The following is a 14553-nucleotide window of genomic DNA, read 5'->3' on the forward strand; positions in this document are numbered from 1 at the left end:
AGTTTTACTGAAAGAAAAAAAAGGGTTTCACCCACGATCCGGTAATTTCTGGTCTCAGGAAGCAGGTCGCTCTGAACACGGAAGTGGGACTTCCGTGGCGAGCGATGGCGGTGTCGGGAACAGAAAAAAAACGGGTCAGTAGCCGGGACAGGAGAGCAAAAACTGTAGTCGGGATCAGAAACGAGTTGAAAGGCAGGAGAGGAGAGTAGACGTGGTCAGGATCAAAAAACGGATCAAAGCCGGGGAACAGACGGGAGAAAAAACAGATGTGAGTCAGGGTAAAAAAAAACTTGCCTGGAGTAAACTGAGGTTTGCAGACGGACTGACAAAAGGTGATGGAAAGGAGTGGGTTTAAATAGGGACAGGGAGCAAATCAGAGTCAGAGGCACTTGGCGCCAAAAGAGCTGGCACAGGTGACTCACATCAGTAATCATGGCACATGTTCATCTAGGGGTAAGTCTGCTTGCGAAACCTGGCGATATGCACCTCGATACACAGCGCACGATACCATTTTACTAGATACAAATTGATACTTAAAAAATACAGTGCAAAAATAAACAAAAGTGCCCTAGGGCTTATTGTGTTCTGTCAAACAAATTTAATATTGGAAAAAGTACAAATATGCTTGTATCTTAAATGCATTCAAGGAAACAAGTCTTATTAAAGATTGCAACTCTATCTATGAGTTAACATTCAAAATAGGGGGAGAGAATATTGATGGAATTTTACTCGCAAGGAAGACAGGGGTGGAAGACCAGATGAGTGGTTCAAACCCTCGTTCTGAAGCCCCCCTCCCTTCTTTTGATTACATCTTCAAGGTTACAAAAAGCAGATCAGCTCTAAGGGGTGTGGAAATTAAAGAATGGCAACATAATTGATAGGTCATTAGTGACAGTGATGCAAATAGTGCATAAAACTCCAAACAACGATCCATAGTGTATAATATAATAGTCAGACCAATTAACATGAGCCAAGATAACAAGCAACTGTGCTCAATAAAAGTAGCCCCAAAAAAAAAAAAAAAAAAAAAAAAAAAACAGCCTTGACAACCTCATAACTTAGCAACAGAACAGAAGCGAAGAAACATAAAACGAATGACTTACTTAACATATGCCAAGGGCAACATACATTTATTCATTAGCTTTGTTTTGCTTTATTTGATAAACAAATATTTGTCGTCACTTTAATAACCAGTAATTTGCATTATTAAAACGCTCTAAAGCAGGGGTGTCAAAGAGACGGCCTGCAGGGATTGAATCCGTCCCGCAAGACAACGCTCAGAGAACCATGAGAGAAAAACGAGTTGCAGGTTGAAATATATCCACTTGTTGTTGCCAAAGCCAGGTGTCTCTCACAAATGCTGTACTTGTCTCTTTTCTCTCTCTCCCTTTTTTTCTGTCACTCTCTAGCTCTCTCTCTCTGTCTGTTTTTCTTCTTTCCTTTTTGTCTCTTTCTCTCTGTTTCTATTGCTCTCTCTTCCTTTTTTCCTTTTCTCTTTTTCTTTCTCTCTTGCTTTCCCCTTCTCTCTTTCTCTTTTCTCTCCTTCTCTCAATTTCTCTTTGGATTTCGTCCTCTCTCTTTCTTCTCTCTGTCTCACTATTTCTTTTTTTATCTCTTTTGTTTCTCTCTCTCTCTCGCTCTCTCTCTCTCTCTCTCTCACGCTTTTCTCTCTCTCTTTTCCCCTCTTTCTTTGTCCCACCCTCTCTATTTTTCTCTCCCTATCTTCCTCTTATTTCTTTCTCTCTCTCTTTCTTTCTCGCTAATCTATTAGTCCGGTCCCCGAGAGAATATTTGTTCTATCGTGCAGCCCCCGAGTTAGAATGAGTTTGACACCCCTGCTCTAAAGGGTAAAACAATGTTTCTCAGGAGTAAGAATCATATGAGCTGCAGGCCACTGAAAATATTTTTGACACCACAAGAAATTCTACAGTGGTAAAACGTAACTGTAAATGTAAATATAAATGTAAATGATCGGCCAATTAACCAGCAAGCCACGAAACGGCAATCACTTGAATCAAGCCCCAGATAAAATATAAAAGTGACCTTGCTTTTTTAAAAGATTTTTGTTTCTTCAAACGTGGTGAAATGAACAAGGTCAGGTAGTCATCAGCACAGTTTACAGCATGTTCTCTCGCTGGCTCGCTCGCATATTGCCACATTTGGTACTGCTGCTTTATTTCAAAGCCTAAAAGCCCAAATCATTAGTGCGTGTATGACTTTTACTCAGAGCTTGTGTTTTTAAAACATCCCACACGCTATCCATTTTGGCGGTGACACAAAGGAAGCTGCTCATGGTTTTCTTTTCACTAGTTCGGTGCCGGCTAATGACTAGGGTAGCGTCGTTTAGTAGGTACAGTGCCTAGTGAAAGTATTGGCTCCCCATGAACTGTTGATCATATAGCCACATTTCAGGCTACATACCTAAAGCTAAGAAACTGAAAATATTGTAAGACATAATTGAGTAGTATATTTACAACAACAAAAAATAAACCTAACAGTTGCAAAAATTTTGGCTCCTTGTTTTCTCCGCTATAGTGTCAAAAAAGGGATACAAGAAGATTTCGCAACTTTTACACACATTTCCCGGAGCACTGTGCAATCAATAATATCAAAATGGAGAGAGAGAGAGCATAAAACTACTGCAAACCTATCAAGCCGTTTATCTTAATTCCGGCCCAAAAAAGGGGAAAACTAATCAGAAAAGCAACACAGCTGAGGTCGGGCAATCAGTGCATAAGACAACTATTAGTTGTACTCTGCATAAACCTGCCCTTTATGGTAGAGTGGCCAAAAAAAGCCCTTTCTGAAAGAAAACCATTAAAAGGCCAGCTTGCATTTGCAAGAAGCCAAATGGAAGATACAAATAACGTAGAGCAAGGTGCTTTGGTCAGATGAGACTAGAATTTAACATTTTGTGCTGAATGCAAAGCCATAAGTTTGTCGTAACAGTAACACCCGGAAAACACCATCCCCAATGTCAAACATGTTGGTGGCAGCATCATGCTCTGGGGTTGCTTTTCTTCAGCATGGACTGGGAAGATCATTGGAGTTGATGGTAAGATGGAGGGAGCCAAATACAGGACAATTCGGGCAGGTTCACCTTCTAACAGGACAAACCATAAGCTATAATGGAATGATTTAAAACCGACAATATAAAGGTGTTACAACGGTATTTGTGGAAAAAAGATTTGGAATATCTCTAAGAAATAATATGAATTATTTTCTGTTTTAAGAAAAGCAAAACTTGTAGAGACATACCCCAAAAGACTCGTGACTGTGATCGCAGCAAAAGGAGGTTGTACAAAGCATTAACTAAAAGGGGGCCAACTGTGCAGGAAAGAGAGGATCTGCGGTGCCTACTTTTCAGTTTTGTATTTTGTATTTGTGGCTTCTTTCCACAAATGTGTCTCACATGTTTTTGATTCTAAGGAATGTTTTTAAGTTTTTTATTTACAAGCTTGAAGACCGTATTTTCTACACTATAAAGGTGCACGGATTACAAGTAATTACTAATTACTAATACTAATTTGTCATATTTTTAATATAAAAGACAGACTGGACCCTCAGGCACAGAGATCTAAAATTACAGTATAAACTACCATATTTATTGTCAAACAACCATTGCACATTTTATACACGTACTGTATATATTAGTGCAGTGACTAACCAGTTAAAAAATGACGCTGACCAAAACCGCAAAACATTGTATACAACGGGAAACAAACCCAAGTTGTGGTGGTGAAATTACTAAAGCCAAACAATTAGACCACCAGTCACAGAGATAAGTTACAAATAGGCATGTAATTTGATCTCTTATCCTGCTATTTTTACTCGGTGGCAGAGACGAATGTTAGAGAATGGAGTAAACAAAGTCTTCTAAAAGGCATAAATAAATGCAAAAAAGCAAAAAGCAAGACGAGGGAAACAACTTTTTGGTGTATCTGATGAAGAATGAGACTTTGCGTTTATCTAAATCTTTCGCGACAACTTTTTATTTTCTCCATTCTCTAATATTCGACTCTGGTACCATGATTAAAAATAGTGTGCTGATAAGAAAAAAGCTAATTGCCTTATCATGTATTATTCATATCACTGGTGATCTATTGGTTAGGCTTTAATTCCCATTGCAAACAATCTTTGGGGATTTTAGTAAGCTGTAGTTTTTGATTGATCAATCATTGCTCAATCATTGCACAAGTACGGTGCTATACGGTAAAACCTCGTGTAGTGACGCAAATGAATAAAAACAGTATGCATTTCCAAATTTATCCACCAGAATTTTTCAGTATATAAGGTGCACTGGGTTATAAGGTGTACTTTTGAATTTCTGGCTAATTTTGGGTTTCAAGGCGTGCCTGATAGTAGGAAATATAAGGTACGAGAGCGATGCGATGCCGTTTTCAGTAGTACCGATAAAAATATATGTATTGATATTCGAATTGCAAGATGTCTCTCCACCAAACGAATGAGGCCTACAGATTTGGTGAGTTCTTATTCAGAGTATGATATGCCAAATATCACTTTAACAAAACACTGAAGTATTTTCTACAGGAAGTTTATGGTGCTTGTCCCAACAATGGTTGGTTGGGTGGTTCCCGTAACCACTAGGGTCATAGGTGAAGCATTTCCTGTGGTGTGTCTTGGGCAAGTACAGCCTGGTGGCACCCATTCCTCTCCAGGCCAACAAATATTTCCACCTCGTCTCAAATTGGTGACTTATCGCGTGTTAACTTCTGCACTACGGAAGCATGCCCTTAAAATACATGCTGTAAATTGCTATACAACTGAAGATATGATGGTTGGTAGGCAACTGTCTCGTCTTATACTTGTAACTTCTCCTGGTAGGATTCAAAAACAGACTAGTTGGAAACATGTTGGTCCGGAGGGGGATGGGCACCACCAGGCTGTACTTGCCCAAGACCCACAGCAGGAAATGGTGCCCTTACGACTAAAGTGGTTAAGAGATCTAACCAACTCACCAACTAACTATGAAAAATAAGGATTGCTTTGCAAGTAAGCAAATCACATCTACATTAAGATTACATGAACAGAATAATGTACGTTACAAAGGTCTAGCTCTTTTGTATCCTTGCAATAAGAGACAATACATTCTGCTATAGTCAGCCTTGCGGTTAGCTTTAGCAAAGATGGATCGATTCCATTTTAATGGGCACCTCAGCCGTCAAAACAGCTGCTCGCTTCCCCAGACAATTACTCTTTGTTGTAGCTTTGAGATTGCACTGAAATAAGCTCTGATAAGTTTTTGTGCCCATTATTTGCTGCTGTCATTCCCCAAGTCTTAATCTATATATTATAAAAATCCCTTTATCACACGGACAACAAGCATCTTCTTTTTAATCTGGCCCATTTTCTCTCCATGTGGGTACTCTTGTATTGTTTTTTTTAGAAGCTGCATCTGCAACTGTATATTTCAATTACATTTTGTTTTTATATTGGACCATCCATCATGAAGTAAAATAAATGGACTTTAAGAAAAGGAAGTTATTGCTTGTTTGGCTCTTTTTAAAATCTTGATTTTATTGTATATAGATCGTAAGGAATGTGAATCCTTACCTTCTGTATGAAATATTTATGAGCACATTCCCGATATATTGAATTGCAACTGAGTGGAATAATTTTGAATGTCATTACTTTAAAGATGTGCCTAGCAAGTTGCAATAACTGCCCTGCATTTGCAGTTTAGGAGAAGAGGGTCAAATAAGCATTAAACATGAACCTAGACCATGCTATTGGAAAATATTCACTGACAAAACTAGAATGAGAATATTTGTGAATAGCCATTGCTCTCCATGGTCTGGAAAATAATACTAGAGCAGAGTTGTATATGAACGAGGTTTTACATTACAGTCACTTTTTTTCCATCATCAACATGAAAACTATTGTATAACCTACACAAACTCCTTACAGAAAAACATGTTCTGGTGAAGGTTAAATTTGACATATTTTAGTGAAAACTCATTTGGGCAAATTCTGATTGTGAAATTGGCTAGTTTAAAAAAATATAATAAAATTAATGTAGTTAAGCCTCAAGTGTCTTGACCTCAACTGGAAGAGTTAAAATTAATGCTACAAAAAAACTGCACTGACCAGTTAGAAAAAATCCAATCACCAAAGCCAAAAACCTGTGCATTACAATGAAAAGAAATGATCTGCATTTATATAGCGCTTTTCAAGTCAATGACTTCCCAAAGCGCTTTACATTGTGCTTCACATTTCCCAATAGCGGCCGTGATCTGTGCAGCCATGTAAGGCGCTAACCTGCTTATTGGGGGTATTGGGGTTTCAGTGTCTTACCCAAGGACACTTCGGCATGTAACACTGACAAGCCGGGATTCGAACTGGGATCCCTTAATCCTAAAACGATCGCTCTACCTCCTGAGCTACTGCCGCCCCGAAAAAAAATTCAGAAGTATAGTTTTTTTTTCAATCATTTTGAAAGTTTAAAGCAACTATTAAAAGCACACTAATTAATGGCCACCACTAACCAATTGGCGCATGTATAAAACATAATGGCAAAAGAACTAAAGGAGTACTGGAAATATTCTAACTTATTACACCTAGTATTATTCACTCCAACACTTTATTCTTATACAAAGCTAAAAAGGTAAAGAAATTCTGTGTTGGTGTGGACTAAAACAGTAAAACAAAACATACCACAATCAATCCATACTTCACTTTCTGTCAATAAAGCCAGATAATAGCCATTTCAGTACACATACCTTTATGATTCATGGAATTCATCGAGAGTCGTGGGTTTGCAATTAAATTGAAAAAATAAAACACAATGCTACATTTGTGATGCTTCCAATGTCTTATGATTTTGCCGTAGACACAAACACAGGAAGCAGGAAATGGCAAGGTACTCAAAAACAGAAGGAATTTAATAACAAAATCCTCAACAAAGTAACAAACAAAAATGAAACTGTCAGAACCAGAAACAAAAACCAAAGGTGATGTTAATCTTGTCAGTGGAAAATGTTAAGCACCTCGGCACTCAAGTTGGTCATGCTTTCGTCCCTCCAGATGAAACAGGACACAAGAAAGGGGCCATACCACTCAGGTCAGGGTGACACAACACACTCTTGTGTTCAACAGCAGGGCCCGACAGCTTTCACTGGTTTACCCCTGCCGCATCATATGGGTGCCCTGCCCATCCCTTAGAACACGTCTAAACATCCCACTATCCTTTTACAACGCCTTTCCACTCATTCCTATCACCAACAAGAGCTTTAGCTTCCACTACATTTAGACTTCTTTCCTCCAGAGGACTCATAACACCATTCATCCACGTCAATCGCGCCCTTCCTGTTGGTCTCCTTCCATTTACTTCTGCTTTGTAGATCCTCTTCAACATTCGGTCTTCATCCATCCTCTCCATATGTCCAAACCAACCGAGTAGTCTCTTATCCACACGCTTGCTCAGTTCCACCACTACTCCAGTTCTGTCCCTCACAATTTCATTTCTCAATCTATCCAATCTTGTCACTCCTTAAATCATTCTTAAAAACATTATCCCAAATACTTGTGCGTGTATTGAGTTTGAACTTTTGTGGGGTGGGTGTCGGTAGGTTGATCCCCTAACCACTAAGGTCGTAGGAAAATTATTTCTGTAGGGTGTCTTGGGCAAGTACAGCCTGGTGTCGCCCATCCCTCTCTTGGCCAATAAAAGTTTCCACCCAGTCTTGAACCCAAGACCTTTCAGTAGGACCTCGAAATAATGCGAGAAAACGTAAATGGATTTAAAACTTGCAAGGAAGAACAGGAAAAGTGTTCTGCTTAAAGCCCTTCTACGAGCCTCCCTTCATTATTTCTTCAAGGTTACAAAAAAAAAAAATCAGATCAGTTCTAAAGGGTGTGGTAATCAAAGAACAGCGTCATGATAGGCCAATGGCGACAATGATGCAATAGTTGACAAAATCGCAACGAAATCTCCATCGCACTCGTCCAATGTAACAAACGTATCAGCGTGTCACATTTATGATATATTTGTTAGTAAGACTTGCGCCCTGTATGTCTAACGCTCATTTGAACTGTGTTAAAAAATGTAAGTCAAGTACCAATCAGCTATTTGCTTGCTCTCTCTCTGTCTGTCTGTCTGTCTGTCTGTCTGTCCCTCTGTCTGTTCCTCTGTCCCTCTGTCTGTATGTTTACTCACCCCCCAGACAACGCAGGTGATGAGAGTCTAACTACACAAACTTAAAAAGAGAAGAGATTGATATATGCATATTTGTGACCTCTAATAAGTGCTGAATGTATTTTTCAATTGTAAGGGCTAAAGTCCATTGCAACAGTTTTACTTTGCTAATATTGAGGCGCAGGTGACCTTTTTCTTGCATAAAAATGTTTACAGGGCCACAGCCAAGACTGGAAATAAATTCCCCACATATGTGTTTACTTGGATAATGATGTCTGCAGTTGAGCCGAGATTGATTTGCGGGACAGTGTGCTGCCAGAAGGAATCCAGACATATAATACAAGAAGATAGAGGATAGTGGACGAACCAAGTAAGAAGCTGGGGTAAATGTTGTTCTGTAACATGTGATCATTAAAAAGTGGACAAACCACAGAGTCCTTATCAATTACAATCCGTTAACCAATACATATCATGAAAACAAAAAACGGTGATTCGTACTTTATGATTTGTTTAAATGAAAATTGTATACAAGGTGCCACCTTCAGTAAACTTTAATAACACAGCAGAACTTATCCCGCAGCATTATTTCACACACTCTGAACTGTGCAGGAAAGAGAGTATCTGAGGCACAAAACCAATTCATTACAGCAATCGGCGCCCCTGAGAAAGATCTCAGGTTGCTCTTCGAGATGATTATGATCATACTGTCTTCATACCGCTTGAAAACACGACACACCGCGGCAAATCACACTCCAATGTGAATCATGCAGAGGAAACATATAACCGGTTCCTTGCGACACTTGAGTATAATAGCCAAATGAATTCCTTCTGACATGTTCCATTACTCAAGTTTCTATGAGTGCACCGCATAAGGCTCTTGGGTGTGTAATCCTTTTAGTAGGAAGACACAGATTACCTATCTCAAGGACATGTTACAATTACAATATACAGAAGTCATTTAGTTTAGGCAATATAGCTGTAAATACCATATCAAATGAACTTATTTTGGGCTGTTTTATATATCAACTACCAAGATTCCTACCATTCATCTATTTTAGTTCATTAGTTTAATAGGATTGTAAACTGACGGTATCCTGACTTTCAGCGGTCACGGGTCAACCAATACATATCATTAATGTGTTGAATAAGGTATCTGCAGTGGTTCTCGAGCTATTTATTAGCTATGTGGCTTTATGTGAAATATTCTTTTTCAAGCAGACAGGAGGAGGACCCAGATGCGTGACGTTTCTCACACAAGCTTTTTTTTACGGGAAATGGGGCGTTAACCCAAACGCCAGTGATTCGTTGGGCGGAAGACGTAAGGCAGCACTCTAGCGTGGAATGACAGGAAGCCACAGGCAGTTGCACGAGCAGATATCAGACAGATGGGGTTGATACCGGACAGGGCGGGACAGGCAGGATTGATATCAGGCACTGGAGACTGGAGTCCGATAACAAGCAGGAGGAGATAGAAGAAAACGATACCAGACACTGGAGATTGAAATTAAACAGGACAACCTAGACGGGAACGCTATCAGACACTTGAGATCGATATCAAACAGAACAAAATTGGCGGGAACAAAACTGGAGATCGATATTAAACAGGAATAAAATGGACGGGAACGAAACCGGACAGAGTAAAACCCACATCTTGCGGGTGCAGAGGTTCGTTGACGGACTGACAAAGGGTGAGTGAGAGCACTGGGCTTAAATAGGAGGGAAGCCAATCAGTAAGCGAGCCGCAGCTGGCGCCAAACGGACGGGACCAATTGGGCGCCATGGGCAACCGTGACACTAACCAGCATTTTCAATAGAGGATATTTTAAAAATTCACATCACAAAAAAATAATAATAAATAATAATAAAAAAACACTTTAATCAGAAAAATAGGCCAAATTTGGTCAAAAATCGACCAAACCACTATCAGGATCAATTAAATCAAACTTAAACTAACAAACAAACTAGCCCTAACTAACACAAAAAAACAGAGCGGAAACACATTTAAATTCGAATTGTAGAATGTAGACAGAGAAAATTAATATTTTTAATATTTTTGTAGCAGCATTTAAAAGCGCGGTTTTTAGAGAAACAATAACGCACATCAAACATGCTCTTGATTGAAGTGTCCTGCAGATGGCCATAATGCACTATAAATAATAAAGGAAGAATCAACATCGTCATTGCTCGATTCTTTTTCGTTTTTTAATTGATTTTTGTTGTTTTCACAGAGAATGTACGTTTAGTAATTAACCATTAACTGTCGTAGCACACTACGGAAGATTTTTAGTATTTGGTAGCACTTAACTACAAAATTAGGTTTGACCAATGACCAAGTTTTTAGCCTGTGAGAAAAAAACGACTTCTGGACTGACTGACACAGACTGATTTGCATTGTTTGAACATCATTCATGGTTTATTGCCCCAGAAGTGTGTGATTCTGGTTGGTCAAATTTTGAGCAAAACATATTGTCCCACTCCAATTCAATAGCTTTGGTTTCTTTTAGTCATCAGCAGAGTAACTGTTCATCCATATCTGCAGTTGTCAGCGGATTGGGTTATTTTTAACCATTTATAAACTAAATATATAATTGTGAGGAAGTACAAGGAAAATATGTAATAAAAAAATTATTTTGTTTGATGAAGCTGTTGAAGATTGTAATGCAAAAAATAAATAAATCTGAAGTACAAGTAGGCATGTCATTTATGCTTGATGACAAAATTAAAAAAAAAAAAAGATAACAAAAATAAATCATTATTTCCTCAACAATTTTGACGGTTGGGTGACTTGGCTCAAAAAGGTTGAGAAACACTATTCTAAATTAACGAGGCAATATATGAGGTTTATATTAAAATGAACAAAGTTTTATTTAACAAATGCACCCACATATAAGGATAGTTCCACTCTTATTCCAAATTGGTTTAAATGTTGATCGCACTTCTTTAAACTGCAACCTTATCTCATGTGTAAGCCACAATAATGACACTATTTTAAGAATTACTTTTAAAAAAAATAGCATGGAAGCTACTTTCAAAACTGATTTTAATAATTCAGCCACCTCCTGGAATACCCTAAGGGTATCTGTACCCCCATTTGAAGACCAACGGTGTAATAAACGACTTCATTCATGCAGAAGCCACAGGGTTCAAGTCCCACTCAGTGACGGAATGTGAATGCAATCTCAACATTGACAAGTGATCAATATATATTGAAGTTAGCATTCAACAAGCGATTCTAAAACAAGGTAAAGTGACATTGGAGATGGCAGAATTTTAATTGATGTCATCTCTGCCACTGCTCTCTTATCACCAGGTTTATTGTGCCAACATGAACTTTAGTTTTCTTTTTTGACTGCCCAGTCTTGGTCTTAGGATAATATTGGATATGTGTTTTTTTTTTTTTATAGTTTTAAACAGGGTCTTCCAAATGTCTGTGGGCACATTTTGATATTGAATATTTCTGAAACCATTAATAAATATAACTACACATTTGGTAAATTCAGAAAGCTTGCAATCTCAATTTTTGCAAGGAATGTTAAAATGATGTGTCCCAGCATTGTATTGTAAATGGTTGCAAAAGCTACTGTAATTCGTTCCTTTAGCTCACCCACGTCTCCTGGAATAAGGGGTACAATCCTCTTATAAAGCCCTACAAATAGAAACTGCATGGTGTGAGATCTGGGTAATCAGGACGTGAGATCATGATCATTCTGCCCCGACCGTCCAGTCCATCTCTCTGCCAGTGTTGTGTTCAGAAACGGTCTAACCTTGGCGGCACCTAAACCTGTAGGGAAATGAAGTTACTACACTCTTTCTCCATTTATTCGTTACCCGTTTTCCAGCATGTTGAGGTATGTCTAACGTTTGACTGTTGCTCTTAAAAAAGACAGGGTACGTAGAGCTTTTTAAGGACTTTCAGAGTGAATTTTCACATTTTTCCAGCATTATTAAAAGAAAAAAAAGCAGTGTGAATCATGTATTTTGCAGATCCACAAATATATCTGATACTTACAAAGGCAATTTTTAATCCTACGTGTGTATTTATTAAGACATATGATTTTTAGATTTATATGTGTGGATCTGAACATTATGTGTGTAAATTTTTTGGAGACAAATTTCTCCCCATATAGGTAAAAATCTAGCATTATATAGCCTACAATTTTAGTTGCATGAAGTTCTTCCCATTACATTTTACCACTAAGAATCAGTACCTTAATTCTTTTTTTTGCAAGACCAATAATTAATGTCCATAATTGTGTATAATAGCAGAAAGAACTCCAACTGACATGTTTCATTACGAGCAGCACGACGTGTGAGTGGTTAGCGTGGCCGTGGCACAGTTCTGAGGTCATGAGATCAAACCTTCCTGCGTGGAGTTTGAATGTTCTCCCCATGCTTGTGTGGGTTTCCTCCGGGAACCCCGGTTTCCTCCCACATTCTAAAAACATGCATGTCAGGTTAATTGGCCGGTCCAAATTATCCCTGGGTATGAATGAGCAAATCAGTTGTCTGTCTCTGTCTCTGGCAACCACTTCCAGGTAACCCCTGCCCACTGCCCAAAAATGGCTGGGATCGGCTAGAGCACCCCTGCGATTCTACTGAGGATAAGCGGTGCAGATAATCAATCAATGGATGGATGTTCCATTACTCAAGTTTCTAAGAGTGCACCGCACAAGACTTGTACTCTTGGGCTGGACCCGAATGGACAATGCCTAGAAGAACTAATACCTGCTGCTATTAATCACTAGGCAAGTAGAAATGCACTGGCAAAGCGAGGCCACTAGAGACAGTGTCATTTTTAAAGGTGTGTTGTGTCGTTTGAAGTGTCCTTAAAAAGTTGAAAGTTAAATGTTTTCTTCATAAGTATGTGGTAACAATGCAATGCAATGCAAATCATGCGCTTAGAGTCATGATTGCAGCCTTAAGTTTTCAAATCCCGCACCCCACCTTAAAGTAGACTTGTTTTTTTTTTCTTAATTTTATGTGTGAATATTGAGTAAAATTGAGGAGAAACACGTCAACAACTTCAACCATTTACAAGTTCTTCACCAATTCAATCGGTTTTCAAACAATAAAACATGACATTTAAATTCAAGCATTTTCAAGGATTTTATGGGGCAGTGCAAACTCTAAAGGAAAATGGTCCATAGACAGCTTTCTTTTACATAGCACAACACAGTAATGCACGAATATCAGAAGCTGTTGCAACCATGAACAATGCAATGCTGAGAAGCATTTGGCAAGAATTTTACTATCGGCTTGATATGTGTTGTGTGACCAATTGAGGACCTTTAAACATTCCATGTAAAAATTGAGATTCCATGCTCTCTGAATTTAGCAAAAGTGTTTCTTAAATATTCAACGTCAACACGTGCCCAAAACCCTGTGGAATTCCACCTGTTTGCTTTTTACACTATTTACTGCTGGTTATTCTGAAGTAATCAAGAGCGCTCCCTGGCGGTACATAGCTATTACTACACGAGCGAGTCAAACACAAGGATTCACGCCCTCCACTACTGGAGTTAAAGGATAAATCACACTAATTCGTTGTCATTATGAAAGAATAATACAAGTTTACTCACGCAAAAACTCCAAAGAGCAAAACTCGAATACCAATCTCCAAAGCCAAGTACCGCGCGGTTTTCCTTCTGTCTGTCGATGACACGTTCATGTTGCCCACTCAAGCCGTCAAGTGTGACGGATAAAGCTGCTTCTTTGTCGGCGTTTTACTGTTGACTTTTGTAATCCGCCCCGGGAGCGTAAATAAAAGAAAAGGACAAGGAAATAGATGGCTGCTCTCCCAGTTACACGTTGCGTACTTGGACCGCGACACCTGAAGCTTTCGTCGCCTTCCTTCGTCCTTCTAAGTCCCCTTTGGCGGGTCAGCTTTTTGTCCTCTCCGGGGATTGAAAAAAAATGGAACTGTTGGAGAAGCAGTCCCCACTTCGTCAAGTTAACTCTTCTACTCACTCTTGCAGAATGCAATTAGGTGTCAGGTAAAAAGTCTCTCTCTCTCTCTCTCTCTCTCTCTCTCTCTCTCTCTCTCTCTCTCTCTCTCTCTCTCTCTCTCTCTCTCTCTCTCTCTCTCTCTCTCTCTCTCTCTCTCTCTCTCTCTCTCTCTCTCTCTCTCTCTCTCTCTCTCTCTCTCTCTCTCTCTCTCTCTCTCCTCTTTCTCTGTGTCTCTCTCTCGTTGCCCCCTGTCTGTCTGTCTCTCTCACTATCTCTTCATCTTTCTTTCTTAATCTCTCTCTCTCTTTTTCTCTATCTCTTATCTCTCGTTCCCCTCTGTCTGTCTGTCTGTCTGTCTGTCTCTCTCTTCATCTTTCATTCTCAATCTCTCTCTCTCTCTCTCTCTTTTTCTCTCTCTCTTATATCTCGTTCTCCCTCTGTCTGTCTGTCTG

At 39.1% G+C, this 14553-nt stretch overlaps 1 protein-coding gene across 1 annotated transcript in view; it reads right to left on the reverse strand.

The window, feature by feature from the left end:
• plpp4 (phospholipid phosphatase 4) overlaps positions 1-14122 on the reverse strand; it is a 104467-nt gene extending 90345 nt beyond the window's left edge. Inside the window, exon 1 of the mRNA XM_088351320.1 lies at positions 13735-14122. Within this exon, the coding sequence (XP_088207446.1) occupies positions 13735-13823 (89 nt within the window). The 5' untranslated portion in view covers positions 13824-14122. The remainder of the gene's footprint in view (positions 1-13734) is intronic.
• Between the last annotated feature and the right edge of the window lie 431 nt (positions 14123-14553).

The sequence above is a fragment of the Urocampus carinirostris genome, chromosome 13 (genome assembly GCF_059441175.1).
Source record: "Urocampus carinirostris isolate Australia breed hairy pipefish chromosome 13, RoL_Ucar_1.0, whole genome shotgun sequence".
In the NCBI taxonomy this organism is placed as follows: Eukaryota; Metazoa; Chordata; class Actinopteri; order Syngnathiformes; family Syngnathidae; genus Urocampus; species Urocampus carinirostris.